The 22,265-nt window shown below is 48.6% G+C and overlaps 2 protein-coding genes across 4 annotated transcripts in view; both read left to right on the plus strand.

The window, feature by feature from the left end:
* MARCHF2 (membrane associated ring-CH-type finger 2) overlaps window positions 1-7,156 on the plus strand; it is a 14,433-nt gene extending 7,277 nt beyond the window's left edge. Inside the window, exons 4-6 of the mRNA XM_007460626.1 lie at window positions 2,821-3,016; window positions 4,466-4,675; window positions 6,998-7,156. Coding sequence (XP_007460688.1) covers window positions 2,821-3,016; window positions 4,466-4,675; window positions 6,998-7,156 — 565 coding nt within the window. The remainder of the gene's footprint in view (window positions 1-2,820; window positions 3,017-4,465; window positions 4,676-6,997) is intronic.
* A 2,726-nt stretch (window positions 7,157-9,882) lies between these two features.
* HNRNPM (heterogeneous nuclear ribonucleoprotein M) overlaps window positions 9,883-22,265 on the plus strand; it is a 39,280-nt gene continuing 26,897 nt past the window's right edge. The window contains exons 1-2 of one of the 3 annotated variants that reach the window (XM_007460628.1): window positions 9,883-10,230; window positions 18,823-18,992. In XM_007460628.1, coding sequence (XP_007460690.1) covers window positions 10,118-10,230; window positions 18,823-18,992 — 283 coding nt within the window. In that variant the 5' untranslated portion in view covers window positions 9,883-10,117. The remainder of the gene's footprint in view (window positions 10,231-18,822; window positions 18,993-22,265) is intronic. The other 2 variants (XM_007460627.1, XM_007460629.1) reach the window with 2 other exon arrangements.

Consider the following 22,265-nt stretch of genomic DNA (forward strand, 5'->3'; position numbering starts at 1 on the left):
TGCGGAGCACAGGCTCCGGACGCGCAGGCTCAGCAGCCGTGGCTCACGGGCCCAGCCGCTCCGCGGCATGTGGGATCTTCCCGGACCGGGGCACGAGCCCGCGTCCCCTGCATTGGCAGGTGGACTCTCAACCACTGCGCCACCAGGGAAGCCCCCCTCTGCCTTTTGATGCAGCTCAATCCCAACTTGCCCAGACTGAAGGCCAGGGCAGAACAGCCCTTCCCAGAGAGAGGGCTGCTGTTTTCCCAAAGGGTTGTCGTCATCCAGGGACGGGGCCCTCTTTACAGCTTCCTGGCCAATCTCCCCAGGAGGAAATGAGGATCCTCCACTGCCATTGCTGGGAGGTGCTGAGATCGGCAGAGGCCACGCAAGCAGGTCACTGTCCCCCTCCTTCTCTTCACTCACCCTGTAACTCCTCCTCCCAGCCAGCCTGTGCCATCTGGGAGCAGCAAGGGTGGGGCTGAAAGATACTGTCCCCAGCACCTGGCTGGTTCCATGACCATAAAATCAAGGCTTCCATTTCACTTCAGAGGAGACTCTGATTCCTGGGGGCCCACGGCACCCCAAGTGGGGCAGAAAGTTCTGGACCCTGAAACCTTCAGAGGACAAAGAGGAAGGCCCAGGAGGTATCTCCAGGGCCCAGGACAATCCACAAAAGCTCAGGCTTGAGGGCCAGCATCTGGGGCCCCTCTGGCCTCTGTGAGGCCTCCATTCTCTCCGCCCCCTGGTCTGTGAGAGGGCCCTCCCGGAAGCTGCCCTGAGCATTTCCACAACCCCCAGCCCTTCCACCTGGCCTCCTCCCGCTGCCCGATTCCCCATGGCTTCCATTTCCATCTCCCTTCTGCCCATGGAGCATGCTCTGGGCAGCCCCACTGGAATCTGTGGATGTCTCACCCCCTCCTCCGTCCCATTTCCTCCTCAACTGTATCATTTGCATGATTTTCCTGCCAGAATTTTGGGAGTAAAGCCCATTTCTCTTGCCCTACTACTGGTGGCAGGCAGCCTAGTGGCTCAGAGTATACAGGCCCTGGAATGACTTCCTGGGTTCCAATCCCAGCTGTGCCTGACGACTAGCTGTGTGACTTCTGCACAAACAGGTTAACCCCAGGGCTTCCCTGGTGGCGCAGTGGTTGAGAGTCTGCCTGCCGATGCAGGGGACACGGGTTCGTGCCCCGGTCCGGGAGGATCCCACATGACGCGGAGCGGCTGGGCCCGTGAACCATGGCCGCTGAGCCTGAGCGTCCGGAGCCTGTGCTCCGCAACGGGAGAGACCACAACAGTGAGAGGCCCGCATACCGCAAAAAACAAAAACAAAAACAGGTTAACCCCTTGATGCCTCAGTTTCCCTGTCTGTAAAACAGGGGGAAAAAGAGCACCTTCCTCCCAGGCTCCCTGTGAGAATGAGAAAAATTAACCCAGATGTTGCCCTCCAAATTGTGCATGGGACCTCATCAGTGCTCAATCATAAATCAGTGTGTGCTTTGTTTTCTTGTGTTTTGTTTTCTCTGCACTTGCACCTCTGAAGTAGGGTTCTTCAGGGACAAACCCCAAAACCGACGTGGCTCTCCCTCAAGGTCCTCGTCACTTCCACTTCCCGGCTTGGTTTCCTTGGGATCCCTTTCCTGTTCACTTGATGTGTGTGGGGAGTGTGGGAGCAGAGGGGAGCTGGGCATGCCCTTTTGACCTTGGAGGAAAAAGTAGCAGCCCAGGCACAGGATTGAGGACCAGAAAGCAGACCTGAGGGGTCAGCTCAGCTCTTGGGTTTCAAAGCAGCCAGGCCCCATCCCACAGCAGGAGACACTGAGAAAAGGATAGAAAGTTTCTGAGGGGAAACTGGCGTTATCTGGAAAACAGCTCTCCTGCTCCGCCTCCTCCGTATGTTCCCGCAGTCCTCTCTCTGGGCAGAAATGTCTGGAAAACAATGACTCATGTGCTGGACAGCCGCTGGGGCCACCAAGGCCACGCCCCTGGCCTCCTGAGCTGCCCCAGGAAGGACCCAGCATCCCCAGAGACCAAGCTGGGGCCGAGACTTCCCTGAAGCAGCTTCCTGCAGACGCTTTTTATGTCTGTTTTCCGAGCCTCACTAGAGCAGAAGAGCCAGGGAGCTCTTCTCCCTGGACGCACAGGTTTCTTAGGTAGTAGCATGGCCTTCAGATGCGGCTGGATCCAGAGCTTCTGATGGTGTCCTCAAGACTCTGCTTCTCCCTATCTCTTGGCTCCACCTTCCTCTGTTTCCCTCTGTTTTGGCATCATTTACAGACTCCATGTGGGGACCAGGCTGCTGCCAGTAGCTCCAGAATTACATCAGCCATGCTGCCTGTAGTTCTGGAGTTTAGGGAAAAAAAAAAAAAAGAATTTCAGGAATCAATTCCCAGTGGCTCTGATTGCATCACACATGCTGTTCCCTGAATCGGCCCCTGTGACCAGGGACGTGTGGTGTTTTGATTGGTCAGGCCTGAGGTCATTAGGGGTGTCGTCTTGAGGACCAAGAGTTGAGAGTGGATTGGTTGCCCAGCACAATCAGGGTGGCATTGTAGGAGAAGGAGGAGTGGACGCTGGGCAGGCAGGTACAAGTGATGCTCACCCTGGGCCGAAAAAGGTGCCGCGGGAACCTTGGGGAGGGAGCACATTACTCCACCTGTGGGAGTCTGTGAAGGCTTCCCAAGGGAAAGGATATTTGGAGCCGGGCGTTGAAGGATGAGTAGGAGTTTGCCAAGTAGCAGCATATAGGGGCGATGCTGAGCTTGTGATCCAGTGCATGTGAAGTAGGCATGGGCAGGAAACTTGATCGTTACTCATGTGTCCCATCTCTGTGTCTAGCGATGGTCCATTCTGCAGGATCTGCCATGAGGGAGCGAATGGGGAGAGCTTGCTGTCTCCCTGTGGTTGCACTGGCACACTGGGCGCCGTGCACAAGAGCTGTCTGGAGAGATGGCTTTCCTCATCCAATACCAGCTACTGCGAGCTGTGCCACACGGAGTTTGCAGTGGAGAAGAGGCCCCGGCCCCTCACAGAGGTATGCTTGGGAGCCTGAGGTTGGAGTGGGCAGAGGGGAAGAAGGTAGGCGTGGGGCCGGAGGAGGGAATTGCCCTGGAGGATCCCGGGGGGCTGGGGAAGCAGCTTCTCTATAGGGAGGAACCTCTCTCCTGTCCCCAGGGTCAGTTCTGCTGATGCGGGTGGGGAACCGGGCCTGAGGTTCCAGACCTGACGGACCCTGTGCCTTCTCCCTGCTTTGGTCACTTGAGGTGACCCTAAGGCTTAGACCTGAGGAATGAGAAGGGAGTGCCCAACCTGAGGAAGGGCAGTCCTGGCGGAGGGCACGGCAAGTGCAAAGGCTCTGAGGCCAGGAGAAGCGTGGTGTTTTTGGCAAAGCCCACGTGGCTGGAGGCAGCTACTTAAGGAGGAGGGGCAGTGGCCTCACCTGCGGGCTCTGTGGGCCAAGCCTGGGGGCTTAGACTGTGGCCTGAGCGTCATGGGTGGGGGTTGAGATGGGATAGTCCCAGGCTTGACGGGAGCCACATGGCTTTCCAGAGCATTGCTGGCTGCCCGGGTGCCCTCCAGGCTCCTCTCTGCCCAGCTTGGCTTGGCGTGGGGCAGCTGAGCGCTGCAGGGGGCTGTCACTGTGCCAAGGTGTGGGCTCCTGGAAAGGCCCCTGGCCCACCCGGGACATTGGGCTCTTAGGAGAACAGTTGGAGGGAGAGCCAGCCTGCCTGCACCGCTCCCCCCCACACACTCCCACCCCAGTGCCTTTGCACATGCTCTTTCTGCAGCCTCGAGCGCTGTCCCCCCCCCCCCTTCTTCACCAGGCCCCTTCTGCTCATTTGGTTCTCTGTGGTGTCACCTCCTCGGCAGAGCCTTCCCCATCCGGATCATTCACCCTGTTTCATGCCTCCCCCGACTAGCATGGGAGCTATGGGCAGGGACTTTTTCCTGCCATCAACTGTGGCAGGCAGTGTAGCATAGAGGCCAAGACGCACAGGTCCTGGGACAAGACTTCCTGGGCTCCAGTCCTGGCTTTGTGGACGACTAGCCATATGAGTTTGCACAAATGGGTCAGCCTCTTCGTGCCCTCAGTTTCCCATATCTATAAAACAAGGTCATGGGACTTCCCTGGCGGTCCAGTGGTTAAGACTCTGTGCTTCCACTGCAGGGGGCATGTGTCTGATCCCCTGCGCGGCCAAAAAAACCAAAGAACCAAAAAACAAAAAACAGGGGCAGAAGTGCCCCGCACCTATCCGGGCCTGGCCTGTCATCGTCATCGCCTCCATAAATATTTGAAAGAAGGAATGAACGCAGGGAGGTGCCAGGCAGGAGGCTGGTCCTGCAGGGCCCAGTGATGAAGATGGGCGTCAGCAGAGGGGGCGGAGGGCCTGGAGGTCCCGCACCCCATCCCCCCACAGAGGCTCGAGGGAGGGCAGTGCATGACGGTCTCTCTCAGAGGCTACCCCTCCCTTCTTCCCCGCAGTGGCTGAAGGACCCAGGGCCTCGGACAGAGAAGAGGACACTGTGCTGCGACATGGTGTGCTTCCTGTTCATCACGCCTCTGGCCGCGATCTCAGGCTGGCTGTGCCTGCGTGGGGCCCAGGACCACCTCAGGCTCCACAGCCGGCTGGAGGCGGTGGGGCTCATCGCCCTCACCATCGCCCTCTTTACCATCTATGTCCTCTGGACTCTGGTGAGTGGCTGCCCGCCAGAGAGCAGGCATCTGCGAGCAGTCAGGCCCGGAGTTTGGTCAGTGGCTTGGAGTGGGTGGGGGGCGCCCTGCCTGTGGCTGGTTTGTGGCTGGCCCTCGGGTGGAAGCAATTACCAGCATCTCATGGAGCTCCAGATTCCAAGCTGGTCCAAGGTCCAGGGAGCCAGGTGTGAACCTTCTGCCCCGCCAAGGGTAGGATACAAGGGCACGTGATCACCTCTGCTGAGTGCAGGCCCCACCAGCCACGAGCTCCACCAAGACTGTATTGGCCGTTGAAGGGGGGGTGAGGGGGTGGGGGGGGGAGAGGCAGAGGGACACCAAAAGGCTGCGGAAGAAAGAGCAGGAGAAAGAGAGACAGAGAGAGAGGACCATCAAGAGACAGAGAAGGGGCTTCCCTGGCGGTCCAGTGGTTAAGACTCCACGCTTGCACTGCAGGGGGCGTGGGTTGATCCATGGTCCTAAGATCGATCGCCCCACATGGGGGTGGGGTGGGTGCTGAGAGAGAAAACGACTGGGGTTGAGAGAGGGAGTGTAGTGGGGTGTTGTCCCCGGCTTCTGGCAGGCATGAGAACCCTCACTCAGAGAGGAAAGGTCCCCAGAGTCTGGCCCCTCAGACAGAACCACTGGCCTCCAGCTGTGGGGCACACCCTCCTCAATAATTGTTTCCCAGCACATCCACCAAGCAGGTTTTTTTTTTTTTTTTTTTTTTGGGGTAGCGGGCCTCTCACTGTTGTGGCCTCTCCCGTTGCGGAGCACAGGCTCCGGACGTGCAGGCTCAGCAGCCATGGCTCACGGGCCCAGCCGCTCCGCGGCATGCGGGATCTTCCCGGACCAGGGCACGAACCCGTGTCTTCTGCATCGGCAGGCGGACTCTCAACCACTGCGCCACCAGGGAAGCCCCAAGCAGGTTTTTTAATGCAAGTAGGATGAAATCATAGGTCCTGCTTTGCAGTCTGCTTGTTTTCACTTTGCTAATGTCCTTTTTTAAAAAAAAAAAAGGCAGCCACCAAACAATCCTTGATTGTATGGGCGTGCTGTATTTTTTTAACTAATCCCTTTTGATGGACACTGGGATCATTTCCAATTTTTTTTTTTGTTGTTGGTTTGTGTTTTTGTTTCCCTTCTTTTTTTTGCCGTTATAAACTGTGCTTTGGGTGCCACCTGTGCAAATGTTTCTTGGAACTGGCTTGGTTAAAGAGTATGAACCATTGACATTTATTGGAAAAATATGTTGTTGTTGTTGTTTAATAGATTTGACTCATTACAGCAGTTTGAGGTTAAACAGCAAAATGGAGCAGAAAGTACAGAGTTCCTCAGAATCCTCCCGCATACCTGCAGAGCCTCCTCCACGATCAGCAGGGCACCAGAGCAGTGCATTTATCACAGTCGATGAACCAACACTGACACATCATCACCCCCAGCCCATAGTTTACATTAGGGGTTCACTCTTGGTGTTGAACAATTTGTGGGTTTAGACAAATGTATAATGACATGTATCCACCATTAGAGTGTCATACAGAGTATTTTCACTGCCCTAAAACCCCTCTGTGATCCTCCGGTTCATCTCTCCCTCCCCCAAGCCCTGGTAACCACTGCTTCTCTTACTGTCTCCATAGTTTTGCCTTTTCCAGAATGTCCTATAGTTGGAATCATGCAGTCTATAGCCTTTTCAGTGAAAGCACCGAGTCCTAACCACTGGACCACCAGGGAATTCCTTGTAGCCTTTTCAGATCTGCTTCTTTCACTTAGTGGAGGAACATTTAAGGTTCCTCCATGTCTTTTCATGACTTGATAGCTCATTTCTTTTTGGTGCCAAATAACATTCCATCGTCTGGATGTCCCACAGTTTATTTATCCACTTACCCACCGAAGGACATCTTAGTTGCTTCCACGTTTTGGCAGTTATATGATCCATTGACGTTTGGCCCCTTCCAAGAGGCTTTATCACTTCACTACCACCCTCTGAGAGACAGAAAGGGACCCCCCCACCCTTCCACACACACACACACACACACACACACACACACACACACACACACACACCCCCTCCCCCTCTCTCTCTCAGGAAAAATTCACCTTTGCAGGGCCCTCAGTGCTGGTGGGGAGGTTCCCCAGGTGAGGGAATGGGTGTGTGTGCACCGTCTGTGTGAGAAATGCCCGGATGCTGCCCCTGCTTCTGCAAGCAGGATCCTGGTCCTGGTTAGGTCAAGGCAGATGCCTCAGGGGCCCGCTTTTCCTCTCTTGGGGGTAGAGTCTGTATGGCCAGAGGCTGGCCCTCCCACTCATCTCCACCCTGCCCTGCAGGTCTCATTCCGCTACCATTGCCAGCTGTACTCCGAGTGGAGAAAGACCAACCAGAAAGTGCGCCTGAAGATCCGGGCCACCGATGGCCCCGAGGGCACCCGGCACTGCCCTCTAGCAGCTGGGCTCCCGAAGAAGGTGGCAGAGGAGACACCTGTGTGAAGGCCGGGCTGGCAGGGCCAGAGGCAGCTGGCGATGCCCTGGCGTTTGGAAGGACAGAAACTGCCGGACCCTTCCGCACGGCTGGAGTGCTTCTTAGGCCAAGAGATGCCAAACTGGAGCTGATTCCGTGATTCCTGTGTGAAGCTATTCTCAGATCGTTTTGCATACTCTTACACACGAGGAGAACAGACGGACGTGGTCCCGAGCTTCGGATGGAGCAGGCACCCTGATCTCATTCTGAGGTCTACCTGGCCCCTCCTGGGCCAGCAGCCATGGCCAGAGACAAGTCGCGGGCACCCATTGAGCTGGGAGGTTCCGCAAGCTTCTCGCACTTTTCTGCACCTGGCAGGCTCACATTGCCGGCACCCTCAACTTTATAAAGTTGCACCGTGTTTCAAAACCCACCCCCAATGAATAAAAGGAGCCCTTGCTGGACAAAACGGACCTGTCAGTCACGTTTCTGAGGCCTCAGAGTGAGGGCATGGGGGCCTAGGGGAGTCAGGACCACACAGAGGTAACAGTGGCAACAACCAATGCTCTCGGCTGGTTTGAGGGATCACAGGGCTAGAAGCAAAGTGCGAGTTTGCAAGTGAAGAGCAGGTAGCAGGGCTATGTATTAAATGATTGAAAATAAATATACATAAGAATAGTGTCTACTTGCTGTGTGTCTCCCGTGGGTCAGATACCCCGCTGGGCCCTTTACACTCATTAACAAGTAATGTCCACACTTACCAAGGGGCACCCTGAACAGGGCCCAGTACTTTTTTTTTTTTGGCCACATCACGCAGCATGTGAGATCTTAACTCCTCAACCAGGGATCGAACCCTCGCCCCCTGCATTGGAAGCACAGAGTCTTAACCACTGGACTGCCAGGGAAGTCCTGAGTTGTAGTTTGGTGCTAGGCTGTCTTTCATGACCCTTAACCCTAGCAGAGAGAGAGCAAGTCTTAGACTCAGATCCTTTGGCAGAGCGTATGACTGAATTTACACTTTAATAGCATCATTCTCTTATTTATTTTTTACAATAAGCTATTTATAGCAAGGTTTCAATGTGGGCTGTGAGGTAAAGCAACATTTTAACATCCGTTTTTTCTTTGACTGCACTGGGAGGCTTGCAGGATCTTAGTTCCCCAACTAGGGATGGAACCCAGGCCTTGGCAGTGAGAGGGCAGAGTCCTAACCACCAGACCGTCAGCGAATTCCCAAAACATCCTTCTTTTAAAGAAAATAAAGTGTCAGTTACAGGAAAGAAGAGTGAAGGAATTAATAGTGCAGGCAATGGCTAAACCCAGGAATCTGGGCAGTGTTGGATTAAATCAACCTGCCTATAGAGGAGCACAGCCTAGTAGAAAGTTTGTCTCCTCAGCCTGGGCTTGACTTGTGGCTCATCTCCAGTCACACCCACTGCCGGAGAAGGGATCAGAGAAGAGGTGGCTTCTTGTCCCCGCTGCCTTGTATTCGGCCTCCTCTCCATGATTCTGACAGACTGCTGTGGCCTCTTCCGCCATTTCTGAGCCCTGTTGGGCAAGTGAATTCAGAGATTCATGAGGCTTCTTCTGGTCCAGGGGCCCCTCTGGTCTAGAGAGTTCTAAGGGGGAGGGGGGAACTTCCCTGGCTGTCCAGGCCAAAAAAAAAAAAAAAAGAGAGAGAGAGAGAGAGGTCTAACAGGGAGGAAAGGAAACTCAGATTCCAGTGGGACCATGTGAAGAGGGTTGGTGTGCACAGGGGATTTTAGTAGATCAGAGATTTCTGGGGAGAGGGGGTGGGGTGGGTGGGTGGGTGGAGATGGGCAAGAGAAAGGAGTTTTGAGACAGGTAAGTCTGGGAAGTTCTTGAGAATGGGAGCTGGAAAGAGAGGGTGGGGCCTATCCTCTGCCTTAGCCTGGGCTATTGGTCTTATTCTCCAGGCCTGGAGTTCTCAACCTGGCCGGATTAAGTATTTAATTTGGAGGAAGGTGTGGCAGGTGAGATAGTTCCTCAGAGCCTGATGAAATGTAATTATTTTGTGAGATAGGGGGAAAAAAACCCGTTTTTCCCATTGTGAGCTTAGAGTTTGGTGGTTAGATGGGAACTTCTTTAAGATCCAGTGAAGCATTTATTTCAAAGTACCAGAGACAACAGAGACCAGGGGTGGCTGCTGGGTAAGGGAGCCTGAGGCCTCTGAATGCTGGGGGCTCTGGCCTCTTCCCAGGCCACTGTGGCTGTCCCAGGACATGGTCCTGTAACAGCCCTGAAAACCCATTTGGGGACAGGGCCAAGCTCTCAGGGCAGATGGACCCACGGTCAGGCAGGAAGGAGACTCCATCGTGTGATTTCTATCACCATGTTTGGCTTCTTGCTTGTTCATTCACTCAAGAAACATTCATAAGCACATTCAAAATCTCCAGCTAGGCGTCTGGTTGTTGACGGCTGTTAGTGAGAGAGACTTAGGCCATGGGCTCTGCACCCAGGACTTCTCAGAGTGGTGGGGAGACAGGTCGGATAGAGCCCAGATATTCTTGGTGCAGGATGATACTTGCTTAGAGAGAGAGCATTTTACACATTTGTCCTACGGCCTGGTCCTTCAGTGTCCTACCCTTGCCTGCCTAACTCCTTTCCAGCCTAGTAAACAGAACTTTCGCTGCCCTTCGGCCCTAGTTCTGATTACAGAAAGCTGGGAGTGACGAGGTCCACGTGTGGGGGGTGGAGAGATGGTGCCTCTACCAGACCTGGAGAGCGGATGGAGTATCCAGTAGGCGCCAAACGCAAGTTAGTTGCGAGAATGAATTAGTAACAGCTGACGGTGCGCGCCTGCGCGCGGCGGGGGCGTGGCCCGGAACAGAGGCGTGGCCCAGGGCTGGAGGGAAGGAGGCGGGAGGCCGCCGCGGCGCGAGCAGACGTTACTGGTCGAGCTGGATCACGTGAGCACGCAGGCGCAGCACCGCGCATCCCGCTCGCTCACACAAAGCCCAGACGCGGAGAAAATGGCGGCAGGGGTCGAAGCGGCAGCCGAGGTGGCGGCGACGGAGCCCAAAATGGAGGAGGAGAGCGGCGCGCCCGGCGTGCCGAGTGGCAACGGAGCTCCGGGCCCGAAAGGGTGAGTACTCCACGGCTCCTTGTCTCTGGCCGGGCACTTCTGCGGTGGCCGGCGGCGGCTCCGTTAGGTCTTGGCGGCTTCCCACCGGCGCGGCCTCGGCCGGGCTTTCCCCTCAGGGTCTGCCGAGGGTGGGGGCCGCCCAGGCTGTGAGGGATGAAGCCGGGCGGCCCCGGGAGCGCCTCTAGGACAGCTCCTTCTTCCCAGGCCTTGGGCCTCAACTCCCCCGGTTCCTCCCGGCCGGGTCCGACCCCGATTCCGACGCAAAGGCCTCAGGCCGGGCCTCTGCGCGCGGGGATAATGGCGCGCGGGCCACGGAGCCGATGAGCCCCGGAGTCCGCGACCCGCTCGCCTGTCGGGTGACCTTGGTTGGGCGCTTGGTTTCACGTCTCTCCGCAATGGCCCGGGGCCTCAGTTTCCCGATCGGTAAAGTGGGGGGAGGGGAGGGATTGCGCACGCAGGATCTCGTCCGTTGTCGGTCCGGGTAAACGGTAGCAGAGGCGGGTGGGTATCGGGAAGGACCGCGAGGCCGGCTCCGGGAGCCTCCTCCCCCCCTCCCGTCCCCCAGCGCGCGCCGTTCCCCTCCTCTCCAGCCCCCCCTCCCCCGGCCCCGCGATAAGTGCCTCGGTCGGAACCGCCCCTCGCTCCACGCTCTGGCCACGGCTCAAGTCCCTTACCTCCTCCCCAGGTGCGCAGTAGGTATTTGTGGAGAGATCGGACCTGCTGCTCAATGTTCAGCCGTAGAAACAAACTGTAGGGGGAAAAAGAAAAAAGGAAACATTGTCTTCTGTGTTCCAGGGGAAGATTTTTCCATCATCAGGCGGGTTCACCCATTTCCAAGCTCCGTCACCCTTTCAGTCCTGTTTAGAGGTCTGTCTCGGGTCCTCGGTTTTTAAAGTTTCCGTAAAGCTTTAAAGCATCACCTTATGTCCCCTTGAACCCCATTCATTCTGATTACAGGCGCCTGAAAGATGGAGAGACGTTTAGCCTCCTCCCGGCAGCTGTCGGGGGAGGACAGGGAAAGGCTGGGCACACATTTGATTTACCACATACGTTTTTAAAAAATTGTGGTAACATACGTAAGGCGAAATTTACAGTTTTAGCCATTTTTAAGTGTACGATTCAGTGGCATCAACTGCTTTTGCGGTGCTGTGCAGCCATCACCAGTATCCACATCCAGAACTTTTTCATCATCCCAATTAAACAGTAACTTCCTCTTCTCCCCCTCTCCTGGTTACCTGTGTTATACGTTCTGTCTGCTATGAATTTGCCTTCCCACAAATTTTTAATGTGCATAATTGGAGTTCATGGGGATTAAAAGTGAATGTAGTTAAAGCGCTTTGTTAATGAACACTCACTAAATACTAGCTATGTTGTTGAACTTTCTCTCCTTAGGTGGGGAGGAACAAAATACCGTGGTTACTGGTCCTTGGAAATCAAGAGAAAGGCATCTTAGAAGTATTCCCAACCCTTTATTATTGAAAACTCTGGGAAGGGATGTGTTCATTTAAACTCTTTTCATTATCTATTTCCTTTATTTCTTTATCACAGGATGGAGTGCTGCTAGAATCGTGCTAGGTGAGAAGTTATTAGTTATAGATTATAGCATCTGGGGTACATTTTTCAAATTTCCCATTTTCCACTGTCCATTTCCAAGTAGTCATTTTGTGACTGATTCCAGATAGTCATTTTGTGACGAATGTTAACACATGGGCTATTAGAAAGAATCTGAAGGTTTCAGGGCTAAAAGAGCCCTTGTCGGAAAGAACCTCAAAGTCTAGGACTGCTTAGTAGAGACTATTTTAGGAAGTTACGAACACTTAGATCTGTTTGGGAGGGCCATTGGAAAAGTTTGTGTTCGTGGTGTTATTTTTGCATCACAAAGTTTTTAAAGCAGAGTTCTTTAGAAAACAAAGCCCCCCCCCCCCCCGCCAAGGAATATTTTGGTAGTAAAGCAATTGTTCTGTGGTATTAGTAAAAGGAGTTACTAGGTAGGGAGCATGGAGGGGCTCCCCCCCAACCTAACCTGCTGGGAGCAGTTAAGAGGTGTTCCTCTAGAGGGAGGAGGATGAAAGATGATGGAGAGAGGCACAGGAGAGTGTCCAAAGACTAGGGATTTTTCTATATTTATATATTTGATACGTATTTATAAAGAACCCAAACTGCTGGAGCACTGGGGGCCAGCTGGTGGGCAATGAATTCCAGACTAAGGAATTTAGATTTTTATCTTGAAAGCCTTTGAGGGATGGGAAATGAGTGAGACTGGATTCTTCTTACCTTTGTCTCCACCAGGAGTGGAGTGTGCTGTAAACCAAAAAGGCAGTGAGATAGCAAGCTTGATAAGGACCCCAGATAGGACAGCTTGTTTTGCAGTTCCTTTTCTTCTGGGTATAAGAGGAGGATTTGTTTTATTTTGATGAGAAATCTGTCGCATCTAAAGACAGTCAAGGGACTTCCCTGGTGGTGCAATGGTTAAGAAGCCGCCTGCCAGTGCAGAGGACACGGGTTCAATCCCTGGTCTGGGAAGATCCCACATGCCGCGGAGCAACTAAGCCTGTGCGCCACAACTACTGAGCCTGCGCTCTAGAGCCTGCAAGCCGCCACTGCTACTGAAGCCCGCGTGCCTAGAACCCGTGCTCTGCAACAAGAGAAGCCTCCACAGTGAGAAGCGCACTCACCACAACTAGAAAAGCTTGCATGCAGCAACAAGACCTAACACAGCCAAAAATAAATTATTAAAATTAAATAAATTAAAAAAAATAAGTTCAGAAGTTAAAAAACATAGTCAGGATTCAGAGTTAGAGTATATTAGTCAGGAAGTAAAAGCGCTCATTTTAGAGGACTATGTAGGCTTAGGTTTGATTTTTTTTTTTTTTTAATTTAAAATTTTATTTTTTAAAGATAAAGGTTGCACCGTCCATCTAAAATCAGTGACTTAACCTACTCCACTTTCAGAGTAACCTTGTGGCTGAATCAGAAAACTGAGAGATAGGCTATTTTAAAAATAAAACTTTGTATTTAGTATAAATTCCTGGGCATGTAATGTTAGTGTTGACACCGTTTTACAGTCAAGAAAAACTTTTTTTTTTTTTTTTTTTTTTTTTAAACAATTGAAAAAACCCAGGTTAAGGAAATTGACCCAAAGAATCTGGGGGAGGCCATCTTGACTCCAGGTCCTTTGCTGCTTCCACACACCACCCTGGTAACCTCTCACTGAACACAGTTATTTGAAGTGTTTTTTGTTTTTCTTTTAACCAGATTCTCTGTGCTTTGCAATGATTTGAGTGTTTGCTGTACTTTAAAAAGTGATTGTATACTTGATAATAATTTTGAGGCACATTTGATTGTGAGCTCAAGATTAGAATAGGGGCTGTAGGTTGTTTGAATGCATGCTGCCAGCTCTTTGCTTTCACTTTGCTCTTTGATTTTACTCATGGCTAGGCAGGGAGATGCTAGTGTGCAAAGATTAGGTTGCTTGTTTCATTTAGGAGTTCGCAGATGGTCTCTCCCATTACCATGTTTTGCAGTCATAGAGGTGAAAGCTGAATTGCTCCTTTGGTAGTCTGTAATGAGTACAGTGCCTAGGTTTCCTCAGCCAGGCCCCAGTGGGCTTATTTTAAAGCCTAATCAGTATGTGCAATGGTAGAAGGCAAGGAGTGAATCATTCTCCAGAAAATTTTTGGTACAAAAATATATCATTGCCACAGTTAGTGTGCCAAGTCTCTCCTTTAAACTTGTCAGTGTGGGTAAGTAACCTCCTTTCACAGATGAAGGAACTGAGGCCTGACAAAGAGTTGGTGACATTGGGGTTCAGACCTAGATAACCCTACCTCTTAGTCACCCGTAGTACTGCTCCCTTAGGTATTGTGCTTAACATTTACCAACCTGCTTTTTGTTAGGCTGATTGTTGATTCTCACGGCATCCCTGTGAGCTACATGGATACAGGTTATGCTGGTTTTGCTGGTAAAGAACCAGAGACGGAAAGAGCTTAAGTCACGTGGGTAGTGAAGAGGTGGACCTGGAGCTAGAATAGTGCTGTGAATAGTGCTCTCCACATCTTAAATGCATTAGGGGAAACTCAGGATTGAAAGGATTTCTGTGAAGAGTCATTTTACATAAGGGATGGTTCTCAAGGGAATATGGGGGGTGGAGGAGTCTTTTCCCTCAGGAGATGTGGTCAGGATTTCAAGGTATCGGGGTTGCTGTTTCAAACTATACTTGATTGAAAAACTGTGAGAATAATGAGAGTATTATACGTGAGAGGGAATGCCATGGAGGCGTAAGGGAGGGTAGGGATTCACTGTTTTACATGGTGAATGTGGCAGCCCTTGGTGAAGTAGGCAGGCACTCAATCTTTTTACTTGTGATCTTTATGTACAGTATAATTCTAGTATGGTGGAGCAGTGACATGTTAAATTATCAATTTTCAAAGAATGCAGTCAGTGAAATAATTCCAAAGCCATATTAAACATAATTAATCTTATTTTAATGACTTGAGAGGTTCTTACAGATACTTTGGCCTTATCTTTATTGATGTATCATGAATTAGGTTGATAGAATGTCAGAAAAAGTTTTTTAACATATTGGGTCTATTTGGAACTTCAGGTAGATGATTGGGTGCCAGAATCAGATGGGGTGTTCATTGGGAATTGGGAGCCACTTAGCAAGGAGAATATTGGTAAGGCATTTAGCTTGCTTACGTAGCTTCAGTTTCTTTGAAAGATGACAAATTTGTTACTTTATATAGGAGTTACAAGTCAAGTTATATTGGGGTTAGGGTTGAAATTTAAGAAACTAGTGGAAACTTAAAAAATGTATAATTGGGGCTTCCCTGGTGGCGCAGTGGTTGAGAGTCCGCCTGCCGATGCAGGGGACACGGGTTCGTGCCCCGGTCCGGGAAGATCACACATGCCGCGGAGCGGCTGGGCCCGTGAGCCATGGCCACTGAGCCTGCGTGTCTGGAGCCTGTGCTCCGCAACGGGAGAGGCACGAGTACTGCCAAAAAAAAAAAAAAAAAAGTATAATTGGCACAATAAACTGCATAAGTTGGAAGTGTACGATTTGATACCCTCACTGAATCAAGATAATAAATACAACCATAACCCCCTTTGCTCCCCCTTTGTAATCCTCTTGAGTCCTTTTTTTCCCCACCCCCAGGCCATCAGTATGCATCAGTGGTTCTCAATGGGGTGATTTCTTCTTTCCCTTCAGGGGACGTTTGGAAGTGTCTTGGAGATATATATATATTTTTTGGAGATATTTTTGATCTTCATTTTCCAGTCTGAGGAATGGGGCTTCTACTGGCCTCTCTTGGGTAGAGGTCAGGGATGCTGCTGAACATCCTGCAGTGCACAGGGCAGCCTCCCACAACAAAAGGATTATCTGGCCCCCAAATATCAGTAGTGTTGAGGTTGAGAAAACCCACTACAGCTTAGTTTGCCAGACTAGATTTTCTCAAATATAGTTGTGTATGATGAAATATTACCATATGTACTCCTCTTTTGTCTGATTTCGAGTGTAAGTATTTTGAGATTCATCCACGTTGTGTGTGTAGTTCATTACTTTTTGCTGAGTAGTATTTCAGTGTATGGATATACTGTAGTTTGTTTATTCATTTACTTGTTAGTAGACATTTAGATTTCCAGTTTGGGGATATTACAAATAATGTTGCTATGAGCATTCCGGTCTAAATTTTTGTATGGATATATTTTCTTCTGGGTAAGTATCTAGTTGTGGATAATGTATGGTAGGTGTGTTTTAACATTTAAGATTCTATCATATTCTAAATTTGGGGTATTTAGGATAAAGCAGTTTATTTCATCAGTGTAGCTAAATTATAATCTACCTATAAAAATGTGCTTCTAAAAGCTTTTCACAGTTAAGTGTTATATGTATTTTAGGGCTAGAAGCATATTCCCCTAATTTTATCCCGAAGGTAAGTGAGAAAATTGAATTAAACGTTTAAAAAATGGGCTTTTCTTAAACTGTCACATCATCTATACTTGAACATGTGTCACGTGAGGTTTCTTTGAGGGTGGTTTTCTACAATTCTGTCAGGAATAGAGTTGATGGTGATTATTAGAGTTACAAAAAGGTCAATTTTTTAAGAAACTGGAAGTGTTGAGATAGGAGACTTCTCAGAGAGAGGAAATCATTAGCCAGAGAAGGACTTGGGTGCAGTAGTGCTTTGCTCACACCTTGGCCATAACCCATTTGAGCTGCTTTCTTGATGATGAGCCATGTGATGTGGATTAACCCCAAACCAGATCCCCAGCATCTGGGGTTAGATTGGGTAGTTTATTCTTAGCAGTAATGATGCATGGCAGAATATGGCCTAGACACTTTGTTACCTCCTATGTCTTGTAATTTGTTATTTATACATTTTGTAACTAATAAGGTGAGCTGGGCAGTCTTTGAAAACCCAGGCTGGAAGCATTACTGTGTCATGAACCCTGTGTCAGAATAATGTTTTTTAATGTAGATTGTAGAGTATTTGGGTTTCAAAAGAAACCAGTTCTAAAATATATTCCTACCCACAGACCCTCTGTAGGCCCATGAAATGTAGGTTGATCTACATTTTATGAATTGTTGTAACACACTTCCTTATGTACGAAGGGTGAGATGCATGCTCTGTCTGGCAGACGGGTGCAGCACTTTCATATGGAGTGGATGGGTGGACTGTGCTTGCGGTGTGCAGTCAGCCTGAGGAGGGTCTGTTGTGAGCCTGGGTAGACAGAGTGAAGAATTCTAGGAATCTGGGGATTGGTGTGGCCCTACTGCCCCTCCCCCATCTGCCAGCCCGTGTGAAGGAGGTCTATTTATTGCATGTTGGTATAGTTCAGATCATGGAGGAAGTTGCTTTCTTTAGTTTTGCCTAGGGTGATAACTTCACTGGGTTACCACTTGGCACGCCTGTGTTTGGATATGAGGGACCAGTAGAAAAAAATACTTTGGGAACTACAAAAGTTTGCTGACTTTAATTTTTCCAAGTACGCTGAAAATCTTCCAGCTACCATTGATGTTTGAACACTACCTCTCCCCCACACAGGGAAGACATATCCTAGAATAAAGATCAACCCTTTACGTTAAAGAAGGTGGTCTTATAAATCATCAATACTGTAATCTTGACTTTTTGTTTTCTTTCCATTTTTGTTGTGGATCACAAAGTCTCTGCTAGAATCTGTACTTTGGGAGTCCCTTGATTCTCACTGGTGGAAAGCATAGGGTTTGGGAAGCAGAAAGTGCTGGACTTAGTGCCCTGAGAGGACTTCGGTGGCTGCTGCCTCCCCAGTTGTTCCTGGTCAGCTCTCACAGGTGTCTGCCTATGGTCAAAGGGGGCTCGGAACAGCCACACGCAGCCAGCTCAGGGCCTTGCCCTGCTGTGCACACCCTGTCCGGTTCCTGGGCAGTGGACTGGGCTTCCAGCCTGTCTGGTTCTGTGCTTTGGGAGCCTGCATTTCTTGTGAAACTTTTCCTGCCCACTCTTAAGCCAGATTCGTACCTGTAGAGCTTAGAAATGTTACTCCATGGAAGCACCTAACACACAAAGGTAAAGAGTATTACAGGAAAGGCCATGTCAGAAAAACAAATCCATCCTTCTTTGCCAAAGGTGGAATTGTTTGCATGCTGTCTTTTACCTACCAGCGTTGCTCAGACTTCAGTTTCCGTAGCCTCAAAGTAATAGGGTTGAGTAGAGAATGGTTTTTAAATTTTGTTTTTAAAAATCGTGGTAAAATATATGTAAATTTTGCCATCCTAAAATGATTACGTGTACAGTTTAGTGGCATTGGGTACAGTGTTGTACACTATGCCAATAGCCACTCGCCATTTCCAGAACTTTTTTCTATCATTCCAAACGGAAACTCTGTAGCCATTAAACAGTAACTCGCCATTCCCACCTCTCCCCAGTCCTTGGTAACCTCTGTTCCTTTTGTCTCTATGTCTGGCTTATTTCACTTAGCATGTTTTCAGAGTTCATCTGTGTTGAAGCATGTATCAGCACTTCATTCTTTTTTTATGGCTGAATAAGTAATATTCCATTGTATGGATCTCCCACATTTAGTTTATATCATTCATCTGTTGGTGGACACTTGGATTGTTTTCACCTTTTGCTATTGTGGATAATGCTGCTAATGGTGTACAAGTACCTGAGTCCAATTTTTTTCTGCCCACAATGAAAGACACTTTTATTTGTAAAGCTAAGATTGGTTGGACCTATGTGTACCACCTCATTTCTGTTCCATGAAATCTTATAAATCTTCCTTCTCTTTTCCTGTTTCTGTCTTGGAGTTAAGGCTCCTTGGGCAGGGAGTTGGCTTGTCTCCCCCACCTCTGTTAGAGCCCCACAGGAGTGTGTGAAGGCCTAGGAAAGCACACTTGTCTTGGGAATGATTTTTTGTGATAGGTGGGTTTTAAAGAGCGTACTACTGCAATATACTGCTGTATGGACCACTTTAGTTTGTCTCAAATCAGAATCAATATTAGTCTTGTGTTACATTTAACTTTGTGTGGGATTGTAAACCTGGAAAATCAAATATTGTCTTTAGTATTGTGCTAACATATGGACTTTTTTCCCCCCTCTCTTTTGAATTCAGTGAAGGAGAACGACCAGCTCAGAATGAAAAGAGGAAGGAGAAAAACATAAAAAGAGGAGGCAATCGCTTTGAGCCATATGCCAATCCAACTAAAAGATACAGAGCCTTCATTACAAACATACCTTTTGATGTGAAATGGCAGTCACTTAAAGACCTGGTTAAAGAAAAAGGTAATGGTACTGGTGGTTGAGTAGGGTCAGAAGGTTGGTGTGTCATCTTCTCTGTGGATAATTCCTTGGTTATTTTTTTGTCAGTGAAGCTGTTCTGGGTAGAGAATGTGTTCTCTCCAGGCTTGAGAGTGAAGCCCCCCCCCATCCTACTTTTTTATTTTTACTTTTTGTGGTCATGCACTTGTGTGTCAAACAGGTTGTTTGTTTGATCCCTTGGCCTACGAATGATTTTACTGGCTTAATATGGTTAATAGGGCTTTGATTAATCTTGAGGGGAGCCTCTTTGTGTTAAGGAAATTTTTTGAATTCTTCATATGAGGTGGGAGAAATTTTTTCTTTTTCCTTTTTGTTTTAAAGTTCTGGCGGGAAGGTAGTTTAAATTTTGTGGCTGTCTTCCTGGGATCAAAAGTTGGTAGCTGGAACTTGTGCTGCTCAGATCCTAAATTATAAAACCGTAGCTTGTATTTAAACTGTTAGGCTTCCCCACCCTGGGGAGGAAAACACAGAGTAGATTGGCAATTGGCTAGCTCAAAATAAAGCATCTGCTGTGTAATTTGGTGCCTTTAGGCACACATCGGTCACAGCCCTGGTGTTAAAAGTCTGGCCTAGGGCAGAGGAAGCAACTGAATGAAGCTCTGCTGCCACCAGGAGGTCCTAGGGGGTTGGTTGCCCCCATGGTCCTCTGCTTTACCCACCCCCCACCCCCCATTCCCACTCCCACCCCCATGCACACCACGTGTGTCTTTCTTTTCATACTCTTGTTCTGCTTCTTTTGTCTTCTTTTCCTGATTCTGGGCCCTGCTGGTGGCACACAGGGCTAAAGAGATTGCTCAGCCCAGGTTTAAACAAAATTATTGATAGAGAACCATTTGTGTAATGCGTTGAGGTCTCCCCTCACCCCTACCCCAAGGGAAACCTAGAATCAAATTATTCTTAAATGGAGTCTTGAAGGACTGAAAGGTACTGGTTTTTCTGGAGCATTCATAATGAAAAGAGATTTGAGCTTGATTTGTCAAATGATTAACATTTCAGTGACAGATGCCACTTGGATAGGCCATTTTGGTATGTGTACTGGTGCTCCCAGCATTGGGTTTTGAAATTATGAATGGCCCACTGCCATCATTGTCCCATCACTTAATTCAACCATGACATGCCAGAAGCACTAGGCACCATGAACCTCTGTACAGTCATGTAGGCTGTTCCCATGTAGTATTTCTCCAGGTAACATGGATGGAAAAATGTTTTGGTGTGAGATTTGTTTTCCTGCCTTGATCAGCCAAATCATTCCTGCCAATACTCCTAGGGCAAGAGTGAAGTTTCTTCTTTTTGTCTGAAGGGCGTGTCATGTGGCATCCCAGATGCAGTGTTCTTGGTTTTTGGGACTGCTGCTTCAATAAAGCTTAGAATTTCTGTACAGTACAGTTGGGTCTCATTCGAATTAGTTTTTGGGATAACCCCCAAATTTGTGTTCTCGTGATTTGGTTGAACCGCTGAATTGATACTTCCATTGATAATAAGGTATAGTAGTTCCAAGAACCAGGAATGTGGCTTTGAAAATGCAATTGTTAGAATTTTGTAAGAGATTGCAGGCCAAATTATTTTTCCATTTTTAGGAGTGTGTGAACCAGTTTTGGGACATGATGGATAAAGTAGGTGACATTTTTACTGCTTTACCATTCAGTAATTCAGTTTTGGAAGCCTTAAAGCTGGTAGCAGCAGCAGCCATGACGTTTCTGGATGTAGAAGCAGTTCACCTCAATTTCCTATTTTGCACTGTATTAAGTGTGGAGCCAGCCTGGTGGTTTATTCGGATACTTCCAAACTGGTTCTCATATTCCCTTGGCATACTGCTATTAATGCCCTGGCTCAGCCCTTTCAGTGTATTTTTGGCGGTGTAATTTAGAATTACAGGTGTGCAGTAAATCAGTTATTCTTAACAAACCTTAAAATGTTCTTGTTTAGAGCTCCCCTGTACAGGTTAAATTAATTACTTTCCTGTTTAATTAAATTATTAGAAGTATTGGATTGTGGATAAAGGGATGCATAAGAGAAAAGTAATCATTTTATGGTAAATCTTATATTCAGTATGTGAAGTCTAAAGAAATTTACTATTTACATACGTACGATTTCTTAAAAATGTCCTTATTTTCATTATGTGGTTTTAAAAAATATTTTAATTCATGTCTTGGTATACCAAAAATATGTTTCAATGATTATTTGAAATCTGAAATATTTACTTGAAATGCGTTGCACATGTTTTAAGGTTTTTGAAGACTTGTCCCATAGGAAAAAAAAGTTGCGGATAGAGGCACTCACACTCTAAAAGTATTAGTCTCAAGATAGTCTCTGAAGTGGGCAAACCACAGAGATTTGGGCTGTTATAATCCAACCACTCTTTATCAGTCTGCATTTTAAGAGTCTATTCCTGATGAAATCATAGTCCTGTTGTTTCAGGAAACTAGTGGAATAGCTAGAATTAGTTGTCCTCGGCTTAAAGATCTGAAAAATGCTCTGTCATTGCAGCACTGCCTATAATTGCTGCCTGTCAGAACTCAAGTAGTAGCTTTGAGATGGCAAGACGAGTGTTTTCCCTAAGGATAATCATGCCTGAGAGTGCCTCATGTACCCCTCCGTAGTTCCCGATCTTTTCCCCCTCCTTGGACACCAAGTGTATATTCTCCATGTTTGTTAGCATTTAACAGCCTTCTAGGAGATCCTATTAATAACGCATGTATTATGTGAACAGGCCACTTATTCCTTTTCCCCTGGATGGGATCACAAAGCTTGTTTGGTGGCACTATCGTGAAATCAGCATTGCTGACTTTAAAGAGAAAAGGTACTGAGAACTTTGTTTAGTTGTGTGCCAGGGTGCTTCCCCCGCCCCCTCCCCCATCATATCATTCAGGGACATGGATTAAACAGCCTGCAGAATTGAGCTTGAGCTTTCCCTGAGCTTTCCCCTTCCTGCTCTAAGTGTCTGATGGAGCAAAGGAAAGGTTTCTATTGTCCGTCTTTTTGATCATGCTTATTTTTAACGGAGATACTACATGGAACGAATGACTGCTGTGAACACTGAAGAGTGGATTGAAACAAAAATTGAGAGCCAGTGTAATAGGCAATTTGAATTGGAGGTTGCCAAACCAGGTTTGAAAGTAAACAGTCTCAACAGCTACCTCATTTTCATCACTGGATCGATATTGGGATACACATCTCAAAAGTGTTTGACCATAAGGTCTGGGCGAAAAATTAAGACTTCCGTGAACAAGAGGTGAT

This window comes from Lipotes vexillifer, unplaced genomic scaffold (genome assembly GCF_000442215.2).
Source record: "Lipotes vexillifer unplaced genomic scaffold, Lipotes_vexillifer_v1.1 scaffold1011, whole genome shotgun sequence".
In the NCBI taxonomy this organism is placed as follows: domain Eukaryota; kingdom Metazoa; phylum Chordata; class Mammalia; order Artiodactyla; family Lipotidae; genus Lipotes; species Lipotes vexillifer.